Source organism: Helicoverpa armigera, chromosome 21 (assembly GCF_030705265.1).
Source record: "Helicoverpa armigera isolate CAAS_96S chromosome 21, ASM3070526v1, whole genome shotgun sequence".
Lineage (NCBI taxonomy): Eukaryota > Metazoa > Arthropoda > Insecta > Lepidoptera > Noctuidae > Helicoverpa > Helicoverpa armigera.
In genome coordinates this window covers 7,833,838-7,859,020 of record NC_087140.1, presented here as the reverse complement: position 1 = coordinate 7,859,020, position 25,183 = coordinate 7,833,838, and the positions used below count along the sequence as shown (strand labels likewise).

General features: G+C 35.9%; 1 protein-coding gene and 1 non-coding gene across 2 annotated transcripts in view; both read left to right on the top strand.

Annotated features, from left to right (window-relative positions):
• Positions 1 to 25,183, top strand: part of LOC110373590 (ABC transporter G family member 23) — a 59,508-nt gene that overhangs the window by 23,848 nt on the left and 10,477 nt on the right. The window contains exons 2-4 of the mRNA XM_064040154.1: positions 16,126 to 16,295; positions 16,723 to 16,882; positions 17,431 to 17,693. Coding sequence (XP_063896224.1) covers positions 16,174 to 16,295; positions 16,723 to 16,882; positions 17,431 to 17,693 — 545 coding nt within the window. The 5' untranslated portion in view covers positions 16,126 to 16,173. The remainder of the gene's footprint in view (positions 1 to 16,125; positions 16,296 to 16,722; positions 16,883 to 17,430; positions 17,694 to 25,183) is intronic.
• Positions 13,187 to 13,268, top strand: Trnas-uga (transfer RNA serine (anticodon UGA)). The gene has a single exon. It is a non-coding gene; the product is annotated as a tRNA-Ser (tRNA).

Genomic DNA, 25,183 nt, shown 5'->3' with positions numbered 1-25,183 from the left:
GTCCAATATAACCCCAAGAAATTTCACATTATTAACAACTTCAATGGGAGATTCTTCAATTTTAAGGTTGACATGAGGAACAGTACGCTTACGTGTAAAAACAACCGCAGAGCTTTTTGGAGCAGACAGTACAAGGCCATGGTCAATTAACCACTGATTTAAGGAATTGAGTGATATTTGCATGGACTCACTAGCTCTTTCAATAGATGAAGTAGGGATGTACAAACACAGATCATCCGCATATTGAAGAATCTGACAATCCAAGTTGAGGGAATCATGAAGATCCGAGGTGTAAATATTATAAAGTAGCGGACTAAGAACGGACCCTGAGGAAGCCCACGCCAGACCGTTCTACAATCGGAATCTTCTCCAGGGATACGAATCTTGACCCTACGACCAGAGAGCAGGTTACATGTACAATGCAGCATCCGTTCAGAAACACCCAGCTTCCGTAGTTTTTCCCTGAGAACCGAAAGAAGGACATTATCGTATGCCGCTGTTATGTCTAGGAAGACCGCTAAAACCGATTCATCTCTACTGAATGCTATCCGGGTATCAGTTGTCAGGATGCTAACACTGTCCATGGTACCTGCCCCCTTTCGGAAGCCAAACTGCGACTTAGATAAAACACCTCGGCTCTCCACAAACCACTCCAATCGGTTTTTAATAAGATGCTCCATAATTTTGCCTATGACTGGAGAAAGGGCAATAGGACGAAAGTGATCTGGACTATCCGGGGATTTCCCAGGTTTCAATATGGGGATGATCAACTGTGTTTTCCAGCTATCAGGGATATATGACAGAGTGAAGCAAGTATTCATGATGTCCAACAAGTATTGGCGTCCGCAGGCACCCAACTTCTTATAAAAGAATATGGATGGCCGTCGATACCAGGTGCAGTGTCCTTGACATGCTGGAGCACGGCATTGAGTTCATTAATGGAAAAGGGGGCTTCCAACGGGTCTACCGACATGACCTCACTACTGGGAGCAGAAGGGCATTCTGTTACAAAAGGGACAGACGAAGGGGCTAACTTGTAAAGAAAAGAATCTGCTAGGTCAATGGGGATAGTTGAAGAATTTTGAACAGAACAACCACGTTTAAATCTTCTAAAGTTTTGCCAAATCATGGAAGAAGGAGGTGGGGGGAAAGCGAAGAACAGAATTTTTTCCAACCTTCATATTTCTTTTTCTTAAATAGGCGTCTGGATCTCGCAACAATCCGGTTATATTCCACCAGGTTTTCAATAGCCATGTTGAGAGCATAGCTCTGTTCAGCTTCATTGCGGAGTTTGATGATGCTGGTGCATTCGCGGTCCCACCAGGGCGGGATGATATTTTTCCAGAAGCCGAATTCTTAAGAGGTATGCTCTCATCAGCGGCTGATGAAATGGCATCAGAAAGTTGCGAAATACAGACGTCAAGGTTGTCAAAAGACACCTGGGGCAAGGTATGGATTGCGTCCTCAAGGATCTGAGAGTACAGGTCCCACCTAGCATCAGACAGCCTGTACTTTAAAAGAGGGGGGCTTTCCTTTTGCGGAAGGCACCTAGTGGTGAGAGTAGTACATATAGGATAGTGGTCACTACCATGTGTTAGGTTAAGCCTTTTCCATACCATATCAGCGGCCAAACGAGCTGAACACAGTGTTAGATCTAAACAACTTAGCGATTGTCCAGGTCTAGGAAGGCGCGTGAAAGATCCATCATTGATAACACATAACCCCAAGTCATCCAGCAGATTCACTAATTCATTACCCGCACTATCACAATGGTCAGATCCCCACAGAGAGTGGTGGCAGTTGAAATCACCTAGAAAAATTACAGGATAAAATAAAGAGCAAATAGAACGTATATACTGGAAACAAGAGGAATCAGGAGAGGGTATATAGACAGAAATAACATTAACACCGACAATATTAACACCTACGGCATTAATCTCATCTCCGTGAGGGGGAAGGGATAAGGGGGAAAATGGGAGAACATTATTAACCAGTATAGCCGCTCCGCCATAACCGTCAAGACGGTCATCCCGAAGCACGCTATACCCAGCCATATTAAACACGAGATGTGGCTTTAGCCATGTTTCAGAAATTGCAAACAATGCCGGTTTGTACTGATTAATTAAATGAGCAATTTCATTTTTTTTTGGGATCAGACTTCTGGTATTCCACTGTAGAAGATGGAATGTGCTGAGATTTAATGGAGCTTATTAAATTTGTGGCAACGTGGTCAGGTAGAGGAAAGTTAACAAGTAAGGAGGATAGTAAACGTATAATAGATTGTATGGTCTGTACATGATCTTTTTCAGAAGGAGGAGAATCTAGAAGAGCACAACCATTAGGCGAAGGGGAGAACGAGAAGCTATTAATAATGTCCTGGTGAGCCCTTCGGTCATAGCCAGGCTGCAGCGAGGGGTGAGGTTTAGGGCGGGTCAAAAATTTTTGTAGGATGATGAAGTGGAGGGTTGGGAGTGAGAAATGTAATTAGGGGAGGGGACGTGGGGAGCGAGGTTCCTGTGTGAGAATCTGATGAATAGTCTGAGTGATAGGGTTGAAGCCGTAACATCTGCAAAGGAACGGAAGGAAGGGGCATGAATTCTGGCAGCTTCAGAGTAGGAAATGTTGTCTTTGGCCATGGACGCTTTGATATTTTTCTGACGGATAAACTCTGGGCAGTGTCTGCTATTAGCGGGATGAGAGCCAGAGCAATATAAACATTTGGGATCCTCAACAGAGCAACCGTCCCCAAGGTGATCCCCACCACAACGGAAGCATCGTGGCTTAGACCTGCAATTGGGTCTAGTGTGCCCGTATTTGCAGCATGCATAACATTGAACAGTGGGGTAGTTATATGTCTCCACAGGAGCGAATTATAAAACAAAAGACGCGATCCGGGAGGACCTGACCATCAAATGTGACGACCACGCTTGATGTAGGGACCCACCCGACTTACCTTCATTGACAACCCTCCTATTTAAGCGTCTCACCTTCAACATTTTAGCATGGGGACTTAAGATTATCGATGACCTCTAATTCTGACCAATCAGTTGGTACACCCTTCACTACCCCCATCCTTGTGATGTTGAAGGTGGGAATAGTAGAAACAAAACCTTTGAGCTTAATAGCTGGGCTTTCAATAAAGATATTAGCATCCTCATGGCTTTCAAACTCCACCGAGATCTTATTTCTGCCAATTCTCTTGATCCCGCCTAATTTAATATTCTTAATGTTTAATTTTGCATTAATTGACCAAATCTTATGGGTGAAGGGTGGATCCAGAAGTGGAGTCTGAATCCGTGAAGGAAACATATACCAGATATGGCTCCCTATCTAAGTTGGTATACTTGGAACGTGACACCAATGATGGAGGGGTGACTCGGTCGCGTTTTGTAGCATTAACATTATTAACATCAGTAACATCCTCGTCCTGACTAGGATGCTTTCTCTTATGAGTTGAAGTTTCCGCTTCCATTGCCTCAAATTTAGACAATGGGACGGTCATTACTGTTTCAATTGCAGAAGTACATGAGGGGTCGGGAGGGCGTCCCGGCGGCCCCTGTTTGTCCGCCATGTTTATTTATTGGCATACGCCAACGTCGCACAAAATTAATTAAAATACAAGACTACTTACAGATGAAATGATGAAATGATGAATAATGAAACACAAATCTACATATAAAACACACTCAAAACTAAGCAGGCACCACAGAAAACACCAAAAAAGCACAAATATAGCTCAAAATTTGCGTTGAGAAAAAAACCACATGTGAACACCACCAACTCAAAATTCGAATCCTCGTGTGGTATTCGGGAGATTATTTTTCCGTCCCAAATGTCGGCCACAACCTGTCAGTTTGACGTAGCAACGACCAGAGAAAATATTCAAAAAATTTTCAGTATAATACCATGTAGGTTGTACCACGTGACGTCGAATGGTGCAATTCTATTGGTCGATATTTGGGTCGGAAAAATAATCACAAGAAACCACATCATTAAGGACACAAAAAACGTACCTACTTAGATAATTGCTAGAAAAAATATTCTACATTAGACACATTATTAGAGTGATTATTAAAACCACAATCCGAAACTTAAACCAACATTAATATTTTTGAAGTTATTTTTTGTGATCATTTACTGTTTTGAATTCATTTACCTACCTATTCTCACACAGACATACAAATTTTGAGTTGATGTGTATTTTTTCACTTTGCTTGAAATAATAATATCACTGAGTACTACACTTTATGATTTTTTATTTCCATTACTTAATAATGGGATACAAACCTCACGGTAGCATTAGCTACATTTTTTTAATTCAAAACGTCCAAAATATGTTTTTTACCTACGTTTTCAAGGGCCGAGTCAAATGTACATAGGTAATTATCAAGCATTAATAAGTCAACAATGAAATAGGTACTTACCTACTTCTCATGTTTTTGTGATCAAAAAACAGTGTAATATGTGTAAAAGTAAATATAGCGAGATCTTGATGTTTTAAAAGAGTATTAAGTTTCAATGTTAGCATAGATTTTAACATGGATTCTTTATTAAAATTATACTTAATACGGATAGATTCATAAAGAACCCTAAGTACCTATATTTTTGAGCCTAAGTTCAACAGTGGACGGTAATTGGCTAATGAGATGATGATGCAGTACTCCAATTGTGACTGTTAAGCATTTGTACAGACGATAATTTATAATAATTAAAATATATATTTTATCACAGTTATTAAAAAGATTTGCGTCAGATTGACCGAGGTCAATGTACTAGTGTAATATAACATACATTTTTTGCAAATAAACGATTTCTATTTCTATTTCTAGAAATAATATAACCAGACAAAGTTCTCATAGAATATTGCATAATGCATAGGTAATTTTATTAAAAAACTACAAAAATGAACAAAATATATTCCAAAAACCTAAACAGCCAACTAGCAGCTTTTTTGGCCAAAAAGCAAAGAGGTGAATACCCCATTAACGATCTCCTTTTAAAAATAAATAAAAAAATGCATACTTTTACCAAAAAATTGCCACATATGAAACCTTTACGACCAAAACCAACGCTTGTAAGGCCAATGTTACCCAATAGAGTGGCAATCTATTTTTTCTCATGAATAATTGATATATTAATAGAACTTGTGATATGACCCCGTTCATTTTTGAATGTTTTTTGACCTCTGAACAAGTTAGTTTTGACTACCGAATGTCCTTAGGTATTGTTAATTAAATTAAAAGTGAGATAATCTGATGACATGACATTTAGCTGTTTATTTTTGTCATTAGAGGATAAGGTCAAAATGTTTTATAACACGAAAAGTTTGACAAAAAAAAAAAACCTAAGTACATGCCTGTTGCTTTATCTAAAGGCTATGAAGTATGATGATATAGAATCATTTTAACCCTTGTTTAGTTACATAAGAGTTACCAAATCTGTGTAAGAATAGTCGGACGACAGTTGACCCGATGGTTGTCAAAATATTTTTTTAAAGAAAATCTTGATACCAATCACACTTTTCAATCGCTCTGATACCGGCTTCATACCTGATCTTTGAAAAGTGCTTAAACCATTCATCTTCATACTGATTTATGGGCCCAAACAGACTATCGGCCGACTAAAACTTTACAGTGTGTGCGGTTAGGGAACCCTTCAAGGAAAATAGGGAAATTGACATATGAAAATGCCACCCAAATCGCTTCCTTTAAATTCAAACGTGACCCAAATATGAATAGCCGCCATTTTGTATAAGTATAAGGAAGGAAACCAATGTGTTACATTTTATTTCAATGCTAGTTATAATTTAGTTATCGAATATTGGTGTCACGATCCACGATTCAGCCGTGTTAACGATTTAGCGAATTAGATCCACATTGTGTTCCAAACTTCCTCTATTTTGTCGATGGCACGTATTTTATGAGTTTATACGTTAACTACCTGTTTACCGCGGTTTCACCCGCGTCTCGTGGGAACTGCTGCTGTTATTGGGGAAGAGTGCCGAAAGATTTTTTCAAATCGGTTATGTAGTTTCTAAAGTTTTAGGGAAACTGATTCCTCTTTATTACATTAATACGGATAAAAGCATTGGATGGCACGTTAAACTGTTGGTCTCGGCTGTCATTGAACATCCTTGGCAATCGTTACGAGTAGTCAGAAGCCAGTAAGTCTGACACCAGCCTAACCAAGGAGTATTGGGTTGCCCGGGTAACTGGGTTGAGGGGGCCAGATAGGGCAGTCGCTCCTTGTAAAGCACTGGTACTCAGCTACATCCGGTTATACTGGAAGCCGACCCCAACATAGTTTGGGAAAAAAGGCTCGGAGGATGATGATGATGGATAAAACATTAGTTACCCATCCCACTTGAAAATAATAATTTCAGTTACACTGATTGCATAATAAATATAAATTTCTGGAAATTAATTCTATGCATAAGCTTTGCATAAATTGACCTCTAAAAGGCTGCCCTTACTACGTCTTATGTATAAGTCCTAAAGTTTATTCTAGAGAACCAGTTTGTATCGTAACTTAATATTTTCAGTCACGGTCGCTAACCTGAACTGACTAGATATTGACGTAAGAGATAAGACTAGACTACTTATTTATTAGTTTTATTAACATAGTTCACGTATGATTTTTACTGTGTGTTCTGTGTTTCCCAAACCTTTACTTAAATAATAACTAAACAATGCTAAGATAATTAAAGATTATTTCTTAGTGTTCTAGTCAAAACTTTAATAGCTAAATACCTACCTATAATAGTTTAAAATAAATACACCGTATGATATCAACCCAAACCAAATAATATACAAAAATAAGAGCTTAAATTCAATCAATTTTCTTTTTTTCACTTTATACTTAATCCATTTACTTTATTACGTGCCTAAATTATGTTCTAGCTTTCTTGATTCTCTAGCTACCTTTCCGAGGCTATTAACAAAGAATTTCCCTAATACACATATGAAGTAACATTTCTAAATCGTTGCACATAACAGCTTTGTTTCAAGGCTGACCTTTATAAACTACGGCGACAGCTTTAACCTTATCTAATCAAAATACTTATTAACTATCTAAACATACATATGTATGTGTAAGGTCACCAAGCCTCTCTCTTGTGGTCACCGAAAAATAAAAACTTCTATAATAAAGAAGAAGCATTTTTTGTCTGTTTGTTTGTTCCCATAAGGCTCCGAAACTACTGAACCGTTTTGAACAATTCTTTCACTATTGGAAAGCTACACTTTTCCCAAGTAATTCAGGCTTTATTTTATCCCGGTACGGGCAGTAGTTCCGACGGGACGCCGCCGCCGGTAAAACCGCGGGAAGTAGGCTAGTGTTTAGATATTTTGAACGGATGTCATGCAATAATATTCATTATGTTATATGCAAATATTTCGTCTACAAAGATGATTTATTACTCAAGGATTTTTAAGCAGTTTGGTTCTATTAATAGTTATTTTGGCCCTTCTATTGCTGCCTTGGATAAAAATAAAGTTGCAATGTCTTCTTTAACTGGGCTAATTTTGATATTGATCAATGTTTCGGCATTTTCATTTCTATTTACTTAGCCATTTTGCAGAATAAAGCAGAAGTGTCCGTTTATTTATAATCTCAGTAACTATTGATCCGATTTTAAAAACTCTTTCAGTGTTAGATAGCCCATTTACCACGCAAGAACATAAGCTACATTTGCCCTGATTGCTTTGGCAATTTCACCAATTTAAAATGTATTCATAAATAACCCAAGTTCCTACCTAACATAGCCTCATTATCTAAACACATAGGAAACCCATACTTTCATACTATGGGGATCCCTAATCACGTATTCAGAACTCCCTGTACATTGACCGCCTATCACACCGTGACGAGCCTTGCCTGTCACTTTCTCCCATCATTCCGTGTGACATTTCAATTAGTTATAAAGTCATGTAGTTATTAATATGATAATGTTTGCGTCATTGTTTGCTTAATTTAGGAGGTATCTCTATTAGTTTTAGAACAATTAACATAAAATATGGTAACGTAGTCATGAAGCATTTTTGGCAGAACTTTTTTGCATAGAAGTGCGGTTCCAGTTGGCTACTCAAATGCTCTCGAAGACTCCGCGTTTATATTTGGACGTCATTGCATATTTTTTTAGTGTAATCAGCATTTAGCTACGATTTTATCATCAATTAGTATTAAAATAAATAATAAAATCTAAACTATGTTGATGATGTCCTCCTAGCCGATTATCGGCTACGGCGGCTGTTCTCATGTAAGGAGATTAGCCAACTACGCAGGACATATTATATTGCACGAGCATTTGCGCAGACACAGGTGCACTCCCTATTCCTTCACTCTCATAACCCGATGGGAAGGCAATCCGACACGACCGGAGAGAGATCAGGCGCAGGACCGACATTTACGTGCTCTCCGATGCACGGGTGTATCAATCACCAGTTTCCAGGCTCCGGGCTGCTTTGTGAAAGTCTTCTAAAACCCACAAAGCGATTTCGGCCCGACTCGGGAATCGAACCCGAGACCTCGTGCTCAGCAGCCGCACTTGCGACAGCTAGACCAACGAGGTCAGACCAGACAACCAGACCAACGACAACTATGTATTATATTTTCAAAACTAAGTAGGTTGTACCTACTGTATTTGTATGTAGGAAAAGAACTTTGATCTGTGAATATGATTCAATGGATTCATTAATTGTAATCTTAACTGAATTAATTATCTCTATTACAATAAAAAAAACAATTAAAGTAATTAAATTTAAAATGAAGTATTACTGGTTAATATTCTAGCTAAGCCTATAATACTGGACTTGTTTTGTATAAATCTGATTATTCAAACCTAAAAGACAGACATGTGTTGCTGGGGAGTTTGTTGCGCCACTTCTTCTTCCCAGCAAAAACACATAGGAAATGGTGAAGCGCGGGCGTTTTGGGGGCTGTCTTTTGTTTTTGACGTTCGAAAAGGGCTGATTTATCAGCCTAATTTGAATAAAAGTTTTTGAGTTTGATAAAGAATATGAACAAAAGATATACAATGAAGATAGGGGACATAGTTTAATTGCAGTGTCTAGTTTATTTTGTTCTAGAAACTATAAAGTCAGTTTGTTTATCATTCGAGTGTTAGTTACACTCAGACCACGTGTTATAACGTCATAGAGTTATGCATTCGTGCATAACGTAATGCGTATATAGCAATATTTACATCCCACCTTTTTTCGTAGAAGGCTAATATCATAAATAATGGTATTTTTATAAAATCTGGTTATTTATATTGATGACTTACTGTTTCTCGCGGTTTTACCGGCGGCATGTGGAAGCTTTTTAACGTACAAAAAAAAATTTAGCTTATATTAATAGGGTAGAGTGTAGGTTTCCAACAGTGAAAGAATTTTTCAAATCGATTTAATTATTTCGGAGCCTTTAGCGTGGAAACAAACAAATGTTTCCTCTTTATTATATTCGAATAGATCTAGGTACACCTTTACAGATGTAGATCATATATAAAAAGATCATCATACTTAATTTAATTCATATAATTTTACGTGAGGAATATAAATGTCAGACTAAAAACTATTCCTAGTTGGACACTTGGCGGTCAACGTTTAACTTTCTTAGTTTTTATAGTGGCTTAGTGAAAGAGAAGGTTAAATCTGTTGGAAATCCTTCTTCTGTTATTTCAACTCATAATCTCTCTGGTATTTTGATTATATAATAATTAGCCAACAATCTGCTAAAGGTCGAGGAAAACCGCTGACCGCAACGTAATATCGGTCTTTGTGTTAAGGCCTATATCAAGTAGGCCTCATTTTAATCGACTGTGACTGTGTTTCGGATGGCACGTTAAACTGTAGGTCCCGGCTGTTATTGAACATCCTTGGCAGTCGTTACGGGTAGTCAGAAGCCAGTAAGTCTGACACCAATCTAACTAAGGCGTATCGGGTTGCCCGGTTAAACTGGGTTGAGGAGATCAGATAGGCTGTCGCTTCTTGTAAAACACTGGTACTCAGCTGACTCCGGTTAGACTGGAAGCCCACCCCAACATGCTTGGGAAAAAGGCTCGGAGGATGATGATTTTAACCGACTTCAAACATCCTTTGTTTGAAGTTCTACATTTAATGTTCAAAACACCTCGCTTTCACTTCCCACGTCCTAGGCCCAGCTTTTAGTACTAAGCAATTATTAACAAAAATGTCGTTATCCACTTGTGTCGACAATTTGCCGAGATACGAGGTCGATGACATAACTAAGGTTGGCTCACAGTGTTCCGGTCATCCAAGATCACACGTAACGCATTGCATCAAGTATCTACGAAGGTGCGCGTGTCCACTGATTCCGACACGGTTTTTACGACACGGATTTTTTATGGAGGCTTAGTCGATTTATTTGTTGACGATTTATCATGGTCAGTTTTGTGCGAAGCGGCTCTCGGCTTTGGTCCATTAATGCCTCTGTGATCTACTGTAACAGTCCAGTCTTTAAATAAATAATAAAGGATTCTTTAAAGTGTTTTGAAACTTAATGTGTAAACATATTTGTGTATACGTCAAACTAAAAATTGGTATGCTAACCATGCCCCGATTATCTTATTTAATCTTTGACCAATCAATGCTTGAATCTTTGACGTCCGTGTATGGATGAATTTAAATATTTATTTGTATAGACAGTGTGTGAATACTTCACGTCATTATAATTACATACAATAGTTACAAGTTCAAAGTTTAAGTTCAAGGCCAATCACTTAATTGACAGAAAATCTATTCTTAAACTCATACCACTAAAAACAAACATGTATTTCTTACAATCGCACGTGTTCTACAACTATTAATACCTCACATACCCAAACAAAACCATTAGATAATCATCATTACACAAATAAAGAAAAAAAATTGGCGCAACTAAAAAAAATCGACACTCGACACGTCACAATTCCTACGACAATGGAAAAGCGCATCAATCAACACGCACACACGCACATTCATTAAATAAAGGCTCGGTGTTCAAGTAAACACACGTTTACGCCTGTGTGTGTGAAGAAAGAGTTCACTGGGCCAAACTAACAGGTTTGTTCGCTTAAGTATGGATACGACCCCGTTTCCGTTGTCGAAGTTGTATGGGTAATGGTATACGATTATTGTATTAAAATTCGTCTGCTGAATTAATTTCTTTGTAGTTTCTGGATGGATGTGGATGGAGAGGTAGACTGAAGAAAAATGGGCAGGTTGTCTGGAAGAGGACATGGGGAGTGAATGTTAGTATGACGACTGAAAGAGAGAAATGGAAGTAGAAAACATATTGCACTGACCCAAAATAAATTGAGAACAGGGTACAAATAAAAATAAGAATTTCACAGGTTTAATCAATATGTACTTACTTCGTTAAAAGACACTGATATTCCAAAAATCTCTGCGCCGCCGGCTTTGTAAGAAACCGCTAGCTGTACCTGATTTACCGTATCCAAAGGACTAAATTGATCTCCATACTAGAGAACTAAATTCATTTCAACATTAAACAATTTTGCTGCGCTGATTGATTTGGATTTGTTTATTTATTACGGTTTGACTATACCTATATTACAGAGATTAGTCTTAAATAGTCCTCTTAAATCCTCAGTTGATATAATTTAAGCCAATTTCTCTCATAAAATATATTCGCAAACATGCGATCACACACAACAGTGAGAATTGCGGACACTTATAAACGTGTTCTTACATTCGTAACACGATTACATAATACATAACATATAATGTGTGATAACACTCGGTCTACGATCTTGAATCGATACATTCCGTTGGAAAATTGGTGCCAATAAACTAGGTTTGATAAAATAAGGTTTTAAGTGGAATTATCGAGGATTTTAAGAAATAGGGATATGTTTTATTACTTTCTAGCTGTCTCTCGCAGTTTCCTCGCGTACCGGTGATCTTTTTCTCGTACCTGGATAAAAAAGAGCCTATTTAATTCGTGGATATAGTGTAGCTTTCTAATAGAGAAAGAATGTATCAAATCGGTTCAGTAGTTTTGGAGTAAACCAAAAAAACTCTCCATTTATAATTATTCTTTGCGATAATATGCGGACACTTTCTGACACTCCGCCGCGTGATCCTAATAAATAAGTAGCTTAATATTAATGAACCCAGACAGCCACTGTTTTAGAATGACAGCCAGCTGTGCTTTAGATACTACAGTGCACAAGCATTTGCGCACACACAGGTGTACTCTTTATTAGGTACCTCACTCTCTAAGAGAGAAGTCCGACACGACCCTAGCGGAGAGAGAACAGGCGCAGGGTTTACATTTACATGCTCTAAAACGCACGGTTGTATCGTGTATCACCACCGACTTCCAGACCCTACATTACTGTGTGAAAGTTCCTTAAAACCCACAAAACTAACTTCTCTTTACCTGTCTCTTTGCCAAAACCATCTGCTTACGTACAAAACATTTGAATGAAACGTCTATCATGCGTAGACAACAATCACATTTCCTTCTAAATACTGTATTATAATTAGCAATGTTAATGTACACTCACTTATAAGGTGTCGCACTCACTGACTCACTGACTCATTGTGTCCAAAACGTTGGAGTGTCTTTCTAGAAGATTCCGTAAGTCATCTCTTATGGAAATGCAATGCTCGCGTCATCATTTGTTACTATTGTGAGGCTGAATATTAATTGATATTGTAACGTAGTAATAATACTTTTTTTGTAGTTTTGTGTTTACATGTGTTGTTGAAAAGACCAAAAAAATCCTATGTATTGTTTACAGTTATGTTATGGGGTTTGGTCTTATGACATTGTAAAATAATAGAAAGTGTTAATGTAGTTTCCCCGTTTCCTAAAGGAACTTATTCCCGTACCAGGATAAAAAGCAGCCTATTTAAGCTACTCATACTACTGCCAAGTTTCATTAAAATTCGTTCATCCGTTTGGGCGTGAAGAAGTAACAAACACACACTCACCAACTTTCGCCATTATAATTTTAGTGTGATAGAACTCTACTTTTTCACTGCCTTGTAAATATTTATAGTTTCTTTACATTCTCCGCAATCTAAAACACACAATATTTACACAGTTTAAGAACAAAACAAATCAAAACCATTGTTATCAGCAACTGTACAAATAAATCTACTAACATATATAATAAGTCTATATCTTTTATTGTATAATTTTAGCAATGAATCATGTAGCTGAGGTGTCCGAGTGGTTAAGGAGTTGGACTTGAAATCCAATGGGTTATACCCGCGCAGGTTCGAATCCTGTCCTCAGCGATTGTTTTTTTTAATTTTGGAAACAATTTTTTTTTTAGGTAATTTATTAGATGTTTTATTGTTGATATTGTTGATGCTGAAATTAATGTAGGTATATAGTAAAAAATATTTTTTCGTTGTTATCTAGGTATTACGTTCTTTACATCATGTCTGGATAACTGTTTGTCTGTCACGCTTTACTAAGTTAAACACGTAAACATGCAACAGTTATTGCACTCAAACCGCAATTTAAAACACACAATTTTGTTTCTTTCTCTCTATTATAATTTTATTTTCCCAATCAAATCGTTCTGCAAATAAAAGGGAAGACAATTATTTATATTAAGATTGAGAAATATTTTTTTTGATCGCAGAGAGTTGTCAACAGGTAATAGATTCAAGCAAAGAAACTTCTTAATTATCTGAATCCAAAGTTCAGTAATTTTGTATGACTGAAAAATCTTTCAGTGCCCAATCTTTTTGTTGCCCATTTACCGAGGAAAGTTACATATAAAACTGCTAACAACACTGGCGCTAGTATTAGTATAAATAAACGCAAAAGACGTCATAACATGAAAATTAACTACTAATTTTCATACAAGTTAATCTTTTATGCAGTTCGTAAAATGACGGACAGCCATACATAATTTCTTTATTACGAAACTGATCACATCGTATGTTCGTCATTGCAGTAATGTCAATCGTAATCATATGGACTCTTGAACGTCATTAATTAAAGTACTTACTGTAATTATCCGTACCTACATCAACAGTAACTTATGTGAGCGGTTTATTAATGGTATGTTGTTACTTCTTTCTCCATATATTTACAATATTTTACATTATAAAAATGTTTGACAATATTAATAAGGTGTCCCACCGGGGCATCTAGACCAAAGTTCCGGCGGTCAGGATACCAAAACTAGAAAATTCTTGACGATGCGTGCCGTGTAAAGATAAAGATGTATACTTGTATAAGGATAACATTATAATTTAAAGAAATATGATGACATCAGATGAAAGTAGATAACCTAAAGTTTACAATACTCTAGGCTGTACAGACCTGGTAATACACTGGTACTCAGCTGCATCAGGTAAGGCTGGACGCCAATCCAAACATAGCATGGGAAAACGAAAAGGCTAGACGATGACTCTTTACTTTGCGCGAACCGCGAAACTTATCAACACTATGGCGAATTACATAATTTATGACGATAAAAAATCCAGTCTTTATAGATCTATATCAAAACACAACAAATTGAACAGTTCTAAACACTTCGACAAAACCTATAATCAAAACTTCTAATCTTCTCTCAGTTCGCATGTTCTAGAATTATCCGCGAACCATATAATTCACGAAATAACAGTTAAACGCTAGAAACCTTGGCAGTTACGTATAATTGCTACTTCACTACTATGTGGTGACCGGATACTCATACAAACACTATGTGAATGCTCAATTGCTCACTTCCTTTTATTTTTTTGTTGTCACTCGAAATTTTGTATGCATTTATCTATAATAATAGTTATGATTTGAAGCTATGTATTATATATTTAAATGTAATTGCAGTGTAAAGACTACATTTAATTTTTAAACTGAGATTTCGTCGGTTATGCAACATGGTATTATTTTGCATATTACACTATCCTAGGTACTTACTTGAAAAGTTTTTTAACAGTTGGCCATGCAATTTTTTGCAGAGTATTGGTTTAATCAGAAAACAAAATCACTTCATTTATGACCGATTCCTGATCACCTTTTTCCCTCTGTAATCTCTGGGTAAACTATTATCCAGAGATTTTCTCTTGGCAATTGTAATATGTATGTATTAAGTATGTATGTATAGTATGTTTATGTATAATATATATTAGTATTTTTTTTTTGCACTAGATATCATAATATAATATAATCTTTGCACCTACCACCGCTATTTCTCCACCACCCAAAGGTAGACTGGTAGAAAACGCCTAAGGCGTTAAGTCCGCCCTTGTACAAAATGTGCAGAAATATTAAATAAAATAAATAAATAAAACTAAAGAAAAACACGGGCGAAGATGGTCAGAAGAACCAATAGTTTTACGACCCTTACAACATATATTATAGTCTTATAATATTCGGAACTGTCATACATTGCGATCAAGCACACTTGTAGTTTTACTTTACTGATGATTGATGATGATGATGATAGCAGCTCAATTTACTCATTACCTCTAGTCCAATATTAATTAATACAATCACCCTCAACGTAATGAACTTGGCACAAAACATTGTATGCAAATATTCTACGGACTGTAAATCGATTTTGTATGCAACACACACCGAGATAACTCAATCGATTAATTATTAATTAACAACAAGGTCTGCAAGGATTTTACCATGTTAGTTACAGCTTGAAGTCTTCAATAACTCAAGTTTATGAGGTCATTCTACTGTCTTTGTTTCTGCTATTTTCGGCCTGACGCTCAATGCAGAAAGTTTATTTCACTATCGGAAGATAACTTATATCTTACACCAGTGATCCTCCATCTGTTTGTTCATCATTATCACCAATCTATTTAATAGACCATGTGTAATCGTTACCTACAAAATCTGCTGACAAAAAGTTACGAGCGATATTCACCCCAATCTTGCTAAAGGTGACCCAACCCCTTTAATACTCTACAAGCCCAGGTTTCTTCGCAATGTTCAACTTTATACTTAGCAAAGTAATGTCCTAAGACATTACCTATCTCTCAGACTCAGACTTTAAAAATATCACCAAACTTCAACAACCGAGCAAATTTTCGTGGAGTTTTAAATACACCTGTAATTATAAGATGCAGAATTCTCATCTGCTATACATTCCTTAATAATAAAATTATTTTCCTTTGTCAACAGATATAAGATGTCATCAGTGTAAAGAAGATCAGCACACAATAATCCAAGATGGCGGTCTGTTCCGCCGCTGTCATCATCGAGAAAGCCAACAAGTACTATGGCAGACCCGACAAGGCGGACTTCAAGCCGGTGCTCAAAGATATGGACATGGTCGTCGATAGGGGTATCATGTAAGTATTAGCAATTAGGAAATAAAGAATTAAGTACATAAAGAAATGTTCCTAGTTCCCATGCTTCTTCGTAGGAATACAACATACGTTAACTAATAACTCCAGCTATAAACGTATTCCATGTCGAAAATAATGAACCAAAATTAAACATGACTTTGTTTGCACCAATGAAACGTTAATACCTATCACTACTTTAGTAAAATAAAATAGAAGAACTATAGTCCATATTTTATCACTGGTCTGTCTACACAGGACCAAATTGCTTCATATTTTTGTGTTCGAAGCTTTCGTTTTAACTCTTGAAACCACTAAAAGGAAATGTATATTCAATACCAACTTAAGATTTACAAAAAATACTGATCATTCCTGTAAACTCTTATCTTCAATATCTTGGTAATATTACTAAAAACATAATTTTGATCCTCAGATACGGTCTTCTCGGCCCTTCAGGATGTGGCAAGACCACGTTACTGTCCTGTATAGTTGGTAGAAGGAAACTGGACAGTGGCAATGTCTGGGTCCTCGGTGGCAGACCTGGAGAGAAAGGCAGTGGAGTACCCGGTCCTAGGGTCGGGTATATGCCTCAGGTACTGTATTGCTTTTTTTTAAATAGGTACTGCAAATAAGTTGTGGTCGAAAATATTACTAAAAGCAGACAGGCCTTAGATCATCTGCACATTGGTGTATAGGTACCGCATATTATATGCACTTTGTCATGAGTTACCTATAAACTTATGGTTACAATATTAGACTGTGCTATGTATGTAGATGGCAACATTCTCGTCTTCGCTCATTTGACGCGAAGTTCATAAGATGACTACGCTAAAAGAATCGATTTTCATTGTGATTAATTTATCTGTAACGGCCAAATTAATCGCGATTTGTATTGTATGTGTATCGTAATTTGAAAACTTACTAAAGCCGCATTTACAAACATAAGCTATATAACATGAACATGAATAATAATATGAACGCTTTACACAATCTAACTACTATCTAACACTGACATTTTTTTTAATTATACCAGATCGTAGAATAGTTAGATCGTAGTTCCAGAGATTAGCTCGTTCAAGCAAACAAAAAAAAAAACAAACAAACTCTTCAACATTTTAATATAAGTATTTCTTGTCCACAGGACATAGCTCTAGTCGGAGAATTCACAGTACGCGACGCTATATACTACTTCGGTAGAATCTACGGCATGCACATGGAGAAGATGGTGGAACGCTTTGAGTTCCTCAGCAATCTTCTCGACCTGCCCAGTGGAGGCCGGCTGATCAAGACCCTGTCTGGAGGCCAGCAGAGAAGGGTCTCTTTAGCAGCTGCTCTCGTACATGAGCCTGAACTCCTCATATTGGATGAGCCTACAGTTGGGTTGGATCCTGTTTTGAGAGAACGGTGAGTGATTTTTTTAAGATTTTTATAGGTGTTATGATTTTACTAGGACCATACTGACGGGATCGCGGGATATCGTTTGCCAAAATTTTGGGACTATTGAAGACATTTTTTCATTTCAAAAGACCAATACTTTTTATAGGAGTAATTTCTGAGAAGAGTACTTTTATTCATAGGTGTAATAAATTATAGCATGTTTCTTGCAAAACTCAATTCTTTGGAATGACGGTGATGACATGATTTATACCGATAGTTATGACGATATCTTCATGTTAAATTATAATTACCTATTATTTGTACTGTCATCTTAGTCTTTCTGTAGGTACCTACTTTTTTTCTACACCGTTTTGTCAATGAAATATTCATGATATAATAAATCCTATTCACATAAAACATTGTATGACAACACGTTTTTGATATTGACGCTAATGATCATAATTATACGCATTACTTAATACTAAATAATGCTATTATGTCAAAAGGAAACGAAAATTATCACTTAATTATACTTTGGAGGACGTAGTTTTTTATCCTAGAATTTTTTGTTAGTAATTTAATGTACTAAACGATTTTATTTGTAAAGCATGATAAATGACATAGGTAGTCAAAAGCTTTGTACGACGGAAACTAATTGGACAAAAAACTGTTTTACTTAGTAGGTATACATAGGTATATATGCTAATGTATACCTAAGTACCTATGCTAATGTGTATCGCTCTTAGAAGAATTTTATAAGTACTCAGACATGTTTAGGATCGTAGAAAAATAATTCGGGATCATTAACCCGTTATATATCGGAGCGCAGATATACGCAATACACAATTATTGATTTTCAATACAAGCAGTAAACCGATTTTTGTATTACGCAAACGGTTTCCCAGTGTATTTAAGTCATTTAAACCTTGATATGCCTATCTAGATTTTTGCCAAATATATTGGTAACGGCTTCCAGTCTAACTTGATGCAACAGAGTGCCAGTATTTTACAAGGAGCAACTGCATATTTGATCTTTTCAACCTAGTTTGATATCCTTTGTTAAGACAGATTGTCAAACTTTCTGGCTCCTGTAACGACTGCCAAAGATGTCAAAAAAACAGCCAGGACCCACCAATACAGCATGCCTTTGAAACACTTCTACTCCTACATAAAACCATTTACACAATATACGGAACTTGAACTCTTACAAATAAACTTTGCTTTACAATTGAAGTGCTTACATTACGCAAGCAAACAAAAAAGTGTCATCTTATAAAAGACTGACATGTGAATCGTCTCATGAACATTTATCAGATGACAAAGAAATTACACACTCAAGGTTCAAATACTTTGCAAAAAAATCTTTAGTACATTTCCACTAGAAAATGGACATTGAAAAAATGGTCATTTCGTCTTGAAAAAATATTTGCATTTCTCTTCTAGCTTACGTCATACAGTCATCGTTCAGGATGACGTGTATCTAAAATTGCTCGTTTTGAAGATATTATTAAATATGGAAGACTGTGTTTTTGTACTTTCGGATGGTAATTAAACGCACATACGGTATCGTAAATTCTTCAACTGAAGCTAAGTTTCAACCCTGTGCAGGAAGTTGAAAAAATACGCAGATCGGACAATTCTAAGATCAACTACAATAGCTTATCAGTGTCGTAATTTATTAATATCGTCATCTTTATCCATACTTTGTTGGGGGCAGCCCAGTATCGGCAAGATACGTTTTCAAACTACAGTGTAAACTCCATGTAACGTCCCTCGATTTAACGACAAACTCCCTAAAGCGTCGAAATTAGCTTTAATTGGTTTAGCTTGTTTTCCATACACTGCTACACTCTCTCTCTCTCCATTTAACGCCAACTCTTTAAAACGCTATAAAATGCACAGTCCCTTCATTGTCGTTATAAGAGTTTACTCTTTTCTTTAAACCTTCGTCCTCAGTAAAATATAAGTAGTTTTAATCATATCTGGTATTCAATCTACTCTACATACATACTCACATTATAAAAGAAGAGAACAAAACCAGTACCCCTAAAACCGACTTTTCTCAACCATAACAAAGAACACAGCCGAAACAACATAATCAGTATTGTTCTACCACGGATATCCATTGTTTTAATCACAATACCTTTCCCGATTACTGATAGCCCTGTAGCACACAAATATTACGTCAAACTGACAGGCCATTGAATTTCTTTTGGAAAAGTTCTCGTAAAAGGTATTGTTGACTTTACTTGGAATATGACCTTTGAGGATATTGTTTAAGGACTTTAAGACCCTTTATTTAGCACGTCTTTGGTTGCAAATTACGTCATGTTAAAACACTAGTGTTTGTCAGTGACTGCGTCTTCTCCCACCTTATTATAAAACGTGGTTTTAAGAAGTACCCGCTTTAGTAATAGCTTTAGTCCACTGATTTTGTTCGGGACGGCGGCGGTGGTTTGAAGGTGGTACAAAAGCTGGTACTTTTTGAAAACCTCGTGTTATAATAAGGTTGTTTATGTCGGAAAAACGGATTAAAGGTGTTCTTGTAGCTGTCTAATATCTAGTTTTTAAGCTTCTTCTTCTTTAGAAATAAATAAAACAATTCTTAGATCAAACACTTAAATTAGAAAGATAGTCAGGCCGATTTTTTAGAACCTTAGCCTACGATTTTCTGACCGACTTTTTATAGGACGTATGCATAGCTCTATTAGGTAATATTATCCGTGTATTATATTTTTCTCCTACAAAAAATTGGTCACCGATTAACGGACGTGAACAGCCTTAGCTTGTTAGAAAAATCCTATAATAATATACTTTTTAATTATCTTTAATTTTGATTTAAACAAGCAAAGGGCACTCATAAAATAAATAATGCATAATCCTTTAATAATAAGCAATTACGTAGTTCTATTGTTCAGAAATATCATATTATGGTGTTTATTAGAAGTCACGTAGTTTCAGTTTTTATATGCTATAAATTCAGGACAATCATATAATTAAGTATATTAGTACTTACTTAACAATTATACTTTTGTTGGTTTTACTAATAGAAGATAATTTTCCTTTTTTGATCAACCATTGTTTAACCTATTTTATTCAATTTTAATAGAGTTATACTCATGTAATTGATATTATTTATTGGGAAGTCATAAATGACCCCTATTTATTATTATATTATTTATTATTTATTAGTCATATTAATATATATTATTTATAAGTTAAATACTTATTTAATATACATAATATCCTCAGTCGACCATGACACAAATAATTTGAATTCTCATAATAATTTCGCGAGTATTTTATTTATTTATTTTGATTACACGATACCTTGAAATTCCGCGAGGCTACCAAAACACTTCATCTTAATAAACTTTAAAGTTCAACATGACTTTTGCCTTATTTCAAGGAGTTTTCTCTATATTGTAAAACGTGTACCTATAATGATTCAATACGCAAAGCCTGAAATGAACAGAATCAACTAAATAACTGTCTACTAGGTTTATTTTTCAAAAGTTCTTCATTAAAATACTGTCCCGTCTATGTTTTAATAGGTCAAGCCTACGACAACCAGATATGGTAATATTTGACACGCAATCCTACAAACAATCTTAATATTAATTACTCTTTTTATGTTCGAAAATTGCAAGTTAAAAATCAAAACTAGTTAAGACAAAAAAAAAGGAACAAAATGGTGATGATAAATCGTTTTGATCCAGTTTTGCTTTTTGTATTTTATTTAATTTCTAAGAATAATAATGTATAGTATTTTTCGTTATGCATCAATAAGGATAAAGAATTGAGAAATCGCTTTTTTTTATTTGTTGATTTTGAAAAACATGCATTTTTCTTGGTTTTGAAACCATGTTTTTTATAACTAGTTATTTCATTTAGTCCATATACTTGAAAAACAAGTATTCAACATTCTTTGTTTTAAGGCTCGAGCAGACCGGATGCGTATGCGTAACCAAGTCACGCGCGTAGTAACGTTGATGTAATGTATGGAAATGTATGAGACAGGCCACACCGCTTGCGTAACGTAGACACGCGCGTCGTTACGCAAGCGGTGTGGCCTGTCTCATACATTTCCATACATTACAACTCATGGTTACGCCGTAACTACGCGCGTGACCACGCGCGTGGTTACGCATACGCATCCGGTCTGCTCGAGCCTTTAAACTACATATATTCTAGCTACTTATGACGCTTTCAAAATCTTAATTAGCATTTCTTCCGCCAATAAAGGCTTGCGTAACGACGCTTGCGTAACGACGCGCGTGTCTACGTTACGCAAGCGGTGTGGCCTGTCTCATACATTTCCATACATTACAACTCATGGTTACGCCGTAACTACGCGCGTGACTACGCGCGTGGTTACGCATACGCATCCGGTCTGCTCGAGCCTTTAAGTTCAACAACTTAAACCAATCAAAAATTCAAATAAAACTCCTTGGAAAGGACCTTCACCAAAAGTCATATCTTTGCATATTCAAAGATGACATAATAAATACGAATTACATAACAAATAACTTGATAATAAAATAAATATTTAAAAACCTTGCTATTCAATGTCGCTGGGAAGCTAACACATTTGACCCTTTTATAAATATTAGGTAATGCGTCACGAATAAGCGAATGGTTTGGCGAATGCCAAATAATATAGGGTCATAAAAATAAACCTTGGTTCTGGACCTAATACGTCATTTAAATGCACGTTTGTTAGCACCGAATAAAACTTCGCAAAATAATGTGACTTGCTTTCTGTATGTCTTTTGGTCTCTCTCTTTCTCCTTTCTTAACCCACTGTGTGTGTGTGTTTGTGTGCACATATATTTCATATTTAGGACTCAGGCGCAGCCTTTGTATAACCTCAACAAGGGTCTTCCTTTAAGGCGATCTCGGTAGCAGACGTTTAAGTTCTTATGAGGCAAAAAAAGTTTTTTTCTTTAGAACTAAATCCAAAACTATTTATCTAATAACAGCAATTTCTTAACATTGGGTGCTGTAAGTTGCTCATTGATGCACGTCAGCCATTATTACAAAATAAGACCTATCTCGTCATTGTGATCGCAATCCGTTGAGAAATGGCGCCAATTTTACTGTTTACCTTTTTTATGGGCTGTGTGAAGTTGTCGTTGCCATAAAAAAGTTTCAGTTAAAATGACGGCTCTTGTCAAAAATGACATATGTCTTTGTGGCATTGACAGCTGACATCGTATTTTCTGTATGGTAATCACAAGAATTCTTGGACACAGCAATGATATTTTGAATCTTTATTAGGTATCTCTTACGGAAATTTCTAGACTTAGTTTTCATGATTATTGTAATTAGTGCAAATTGGCGAAAAATATATTAATCTATGACGTAGGTAAGTAGTAATTTTATTACATCTCCGTGATATTTCCCTATCATAAAAATTCAAATTATGGATTTGAATACGATTACCAATTTAAAAATGGCAGGAAATATTTCAGGTGTTACAAATAACCTGCCCGAGAACGAAATTAAAACAAAAAAACATCTTGTAACCATTCCTTTTTAATTCTTATCTTTGCACATTGTGTAATTTTGTGAATTAAATAATATTTTAAAATCAGATAATTTTATGTAAATAAAGAAAAATCCACAACGTTTTTAGGTTTTTTTTTATAATTAAAATAAACAAATGACTACTATTTTATACTTAGGAGGCTAAATATGAAAACAAAACGTATTTCACAAAAACAGAAGTGTTATCTGTTCATGATCCTGGCACAAATCACAACAGCCTCCGTAAAAATAAATAATAAAGAGAACAATTGAGGAAAAATACCTATACCTACACCTATAAAATAAACCGCGTAGTAAGTAATTAAACCAAGAAAAACAATCAATTTTAATCTTACTATCAGAGATTTGTATCGAGAATCAGCAACGGCGCAACAGTTGCGCAAACGCACGTAATTGCGATCGGTTGCAAAAGCTGACAATTGACGACCGAGACATTGCCAACTGACGAGGAATTTTAACTGCTGTTTTATACGTAGTTAAAACAACGAAGTTAAGACAATACAAGCCTTTTCGTTCGATACCTAGCACCCCTCAATCCATTTATTTACTTATTAAGGCTTACCGCTTTAAGATACATACAGATACAGACAATCTTATAAATATGAGATACAACAGTTAGTGTATGCTCTTGATTGAAAGGTAGGCTCAACATTATTTTTAAACTATTCAAGTAAAAAGTATAATTATGGAGTTAAACATTAAATAAAAGCAATGAAAAATCCATTAATTTCATTGTCGCATGGGATAGAACCGAAATAGACCATCTCTGAGCTCACCCTCTTATGTGGTCTTCATACTCACAACACCATATTCTGGAGTACTTATAACTGGTTGTAGACTTTCAGGTTTCTTACTTCCCGTAACAACTGCTAAAGATGTACCTACAAATAGACAGCCAGGAACCACCAATTTCATAAAAATAAGATGGTCGCCCATTCACGGTACAACCACGCCAAATAGCATTGCTGAGCCTTATAATCGATCGACCTATGTAGCCATTACTAACAAAATCTTAAATAATACTTTTCCTTTTTTCAATGGATATACTGGCAATCTTTATTATACTCTATAGAACACTCAACCCGGTTTTCTTCACGGAATATTCAATCAAAACATGATCTGTCCTCACACATCCCAACCTAATTGCAATCCGTCGTGATGCCATCACTTACCATGTGGCAACTAGTCACCGCTTAGTATTCCGATGGCGTGACATCTGAACATAAAGATGGGTTGCAACAACTATTCAGGCTATAACAGTAGTTATTTGCATAACTAGGATCACTGTCAGTTAGGTTAGATCAGTTGCGGCAGCAAAACCTAAAGTGGGATTGTACCATAGAAGGGTTACTGATTATTAGAACTTCTTATTTTATGTTGTAAGTAATGCAATAAAAGCAAACTGTTATTTCACTAAACTTTTTTTTACAGACGTTGGGGTAACAGCTCTCTGAAGTTAATTTAGAATCCAATCGAACTTTCAGTATGGGTATGATGCCTGATACGTAATCGTTATAATGTGCTCACTACCTTTCATCCCCATGCTGATTTATGAGTCCAATAAAAATTTAGCAGTGTGACTCTAAGTAAACGCTCATGGTAAACTTGCTATGATATAACTTAATATTATCATCTTAAAACCAAGTAGGTAATCGTATGATCAAAATAAATTAACATAACCACATATTCACAACACCGTTAAAGGTATAACAATGGCGAATAATTAATACCTTAATACAGGTTAAAATGTATGATTTCTGGTAATTAACGATAATTTTAAACCACATAGTTAGACGTTAAGTTGTTTTTGAACTGACGGGGATTTTGAATTTTTCCACATAGTGCCTATAGTACCTACCTACCTATATTTGATCCGCGAGCTCAACAAACAGAATAATAAGTCAACTATATTGGTTGATTGGTTATTTATATTTTAAGATAGAGAAGCCCTTTCGTGCAGTGGCTGA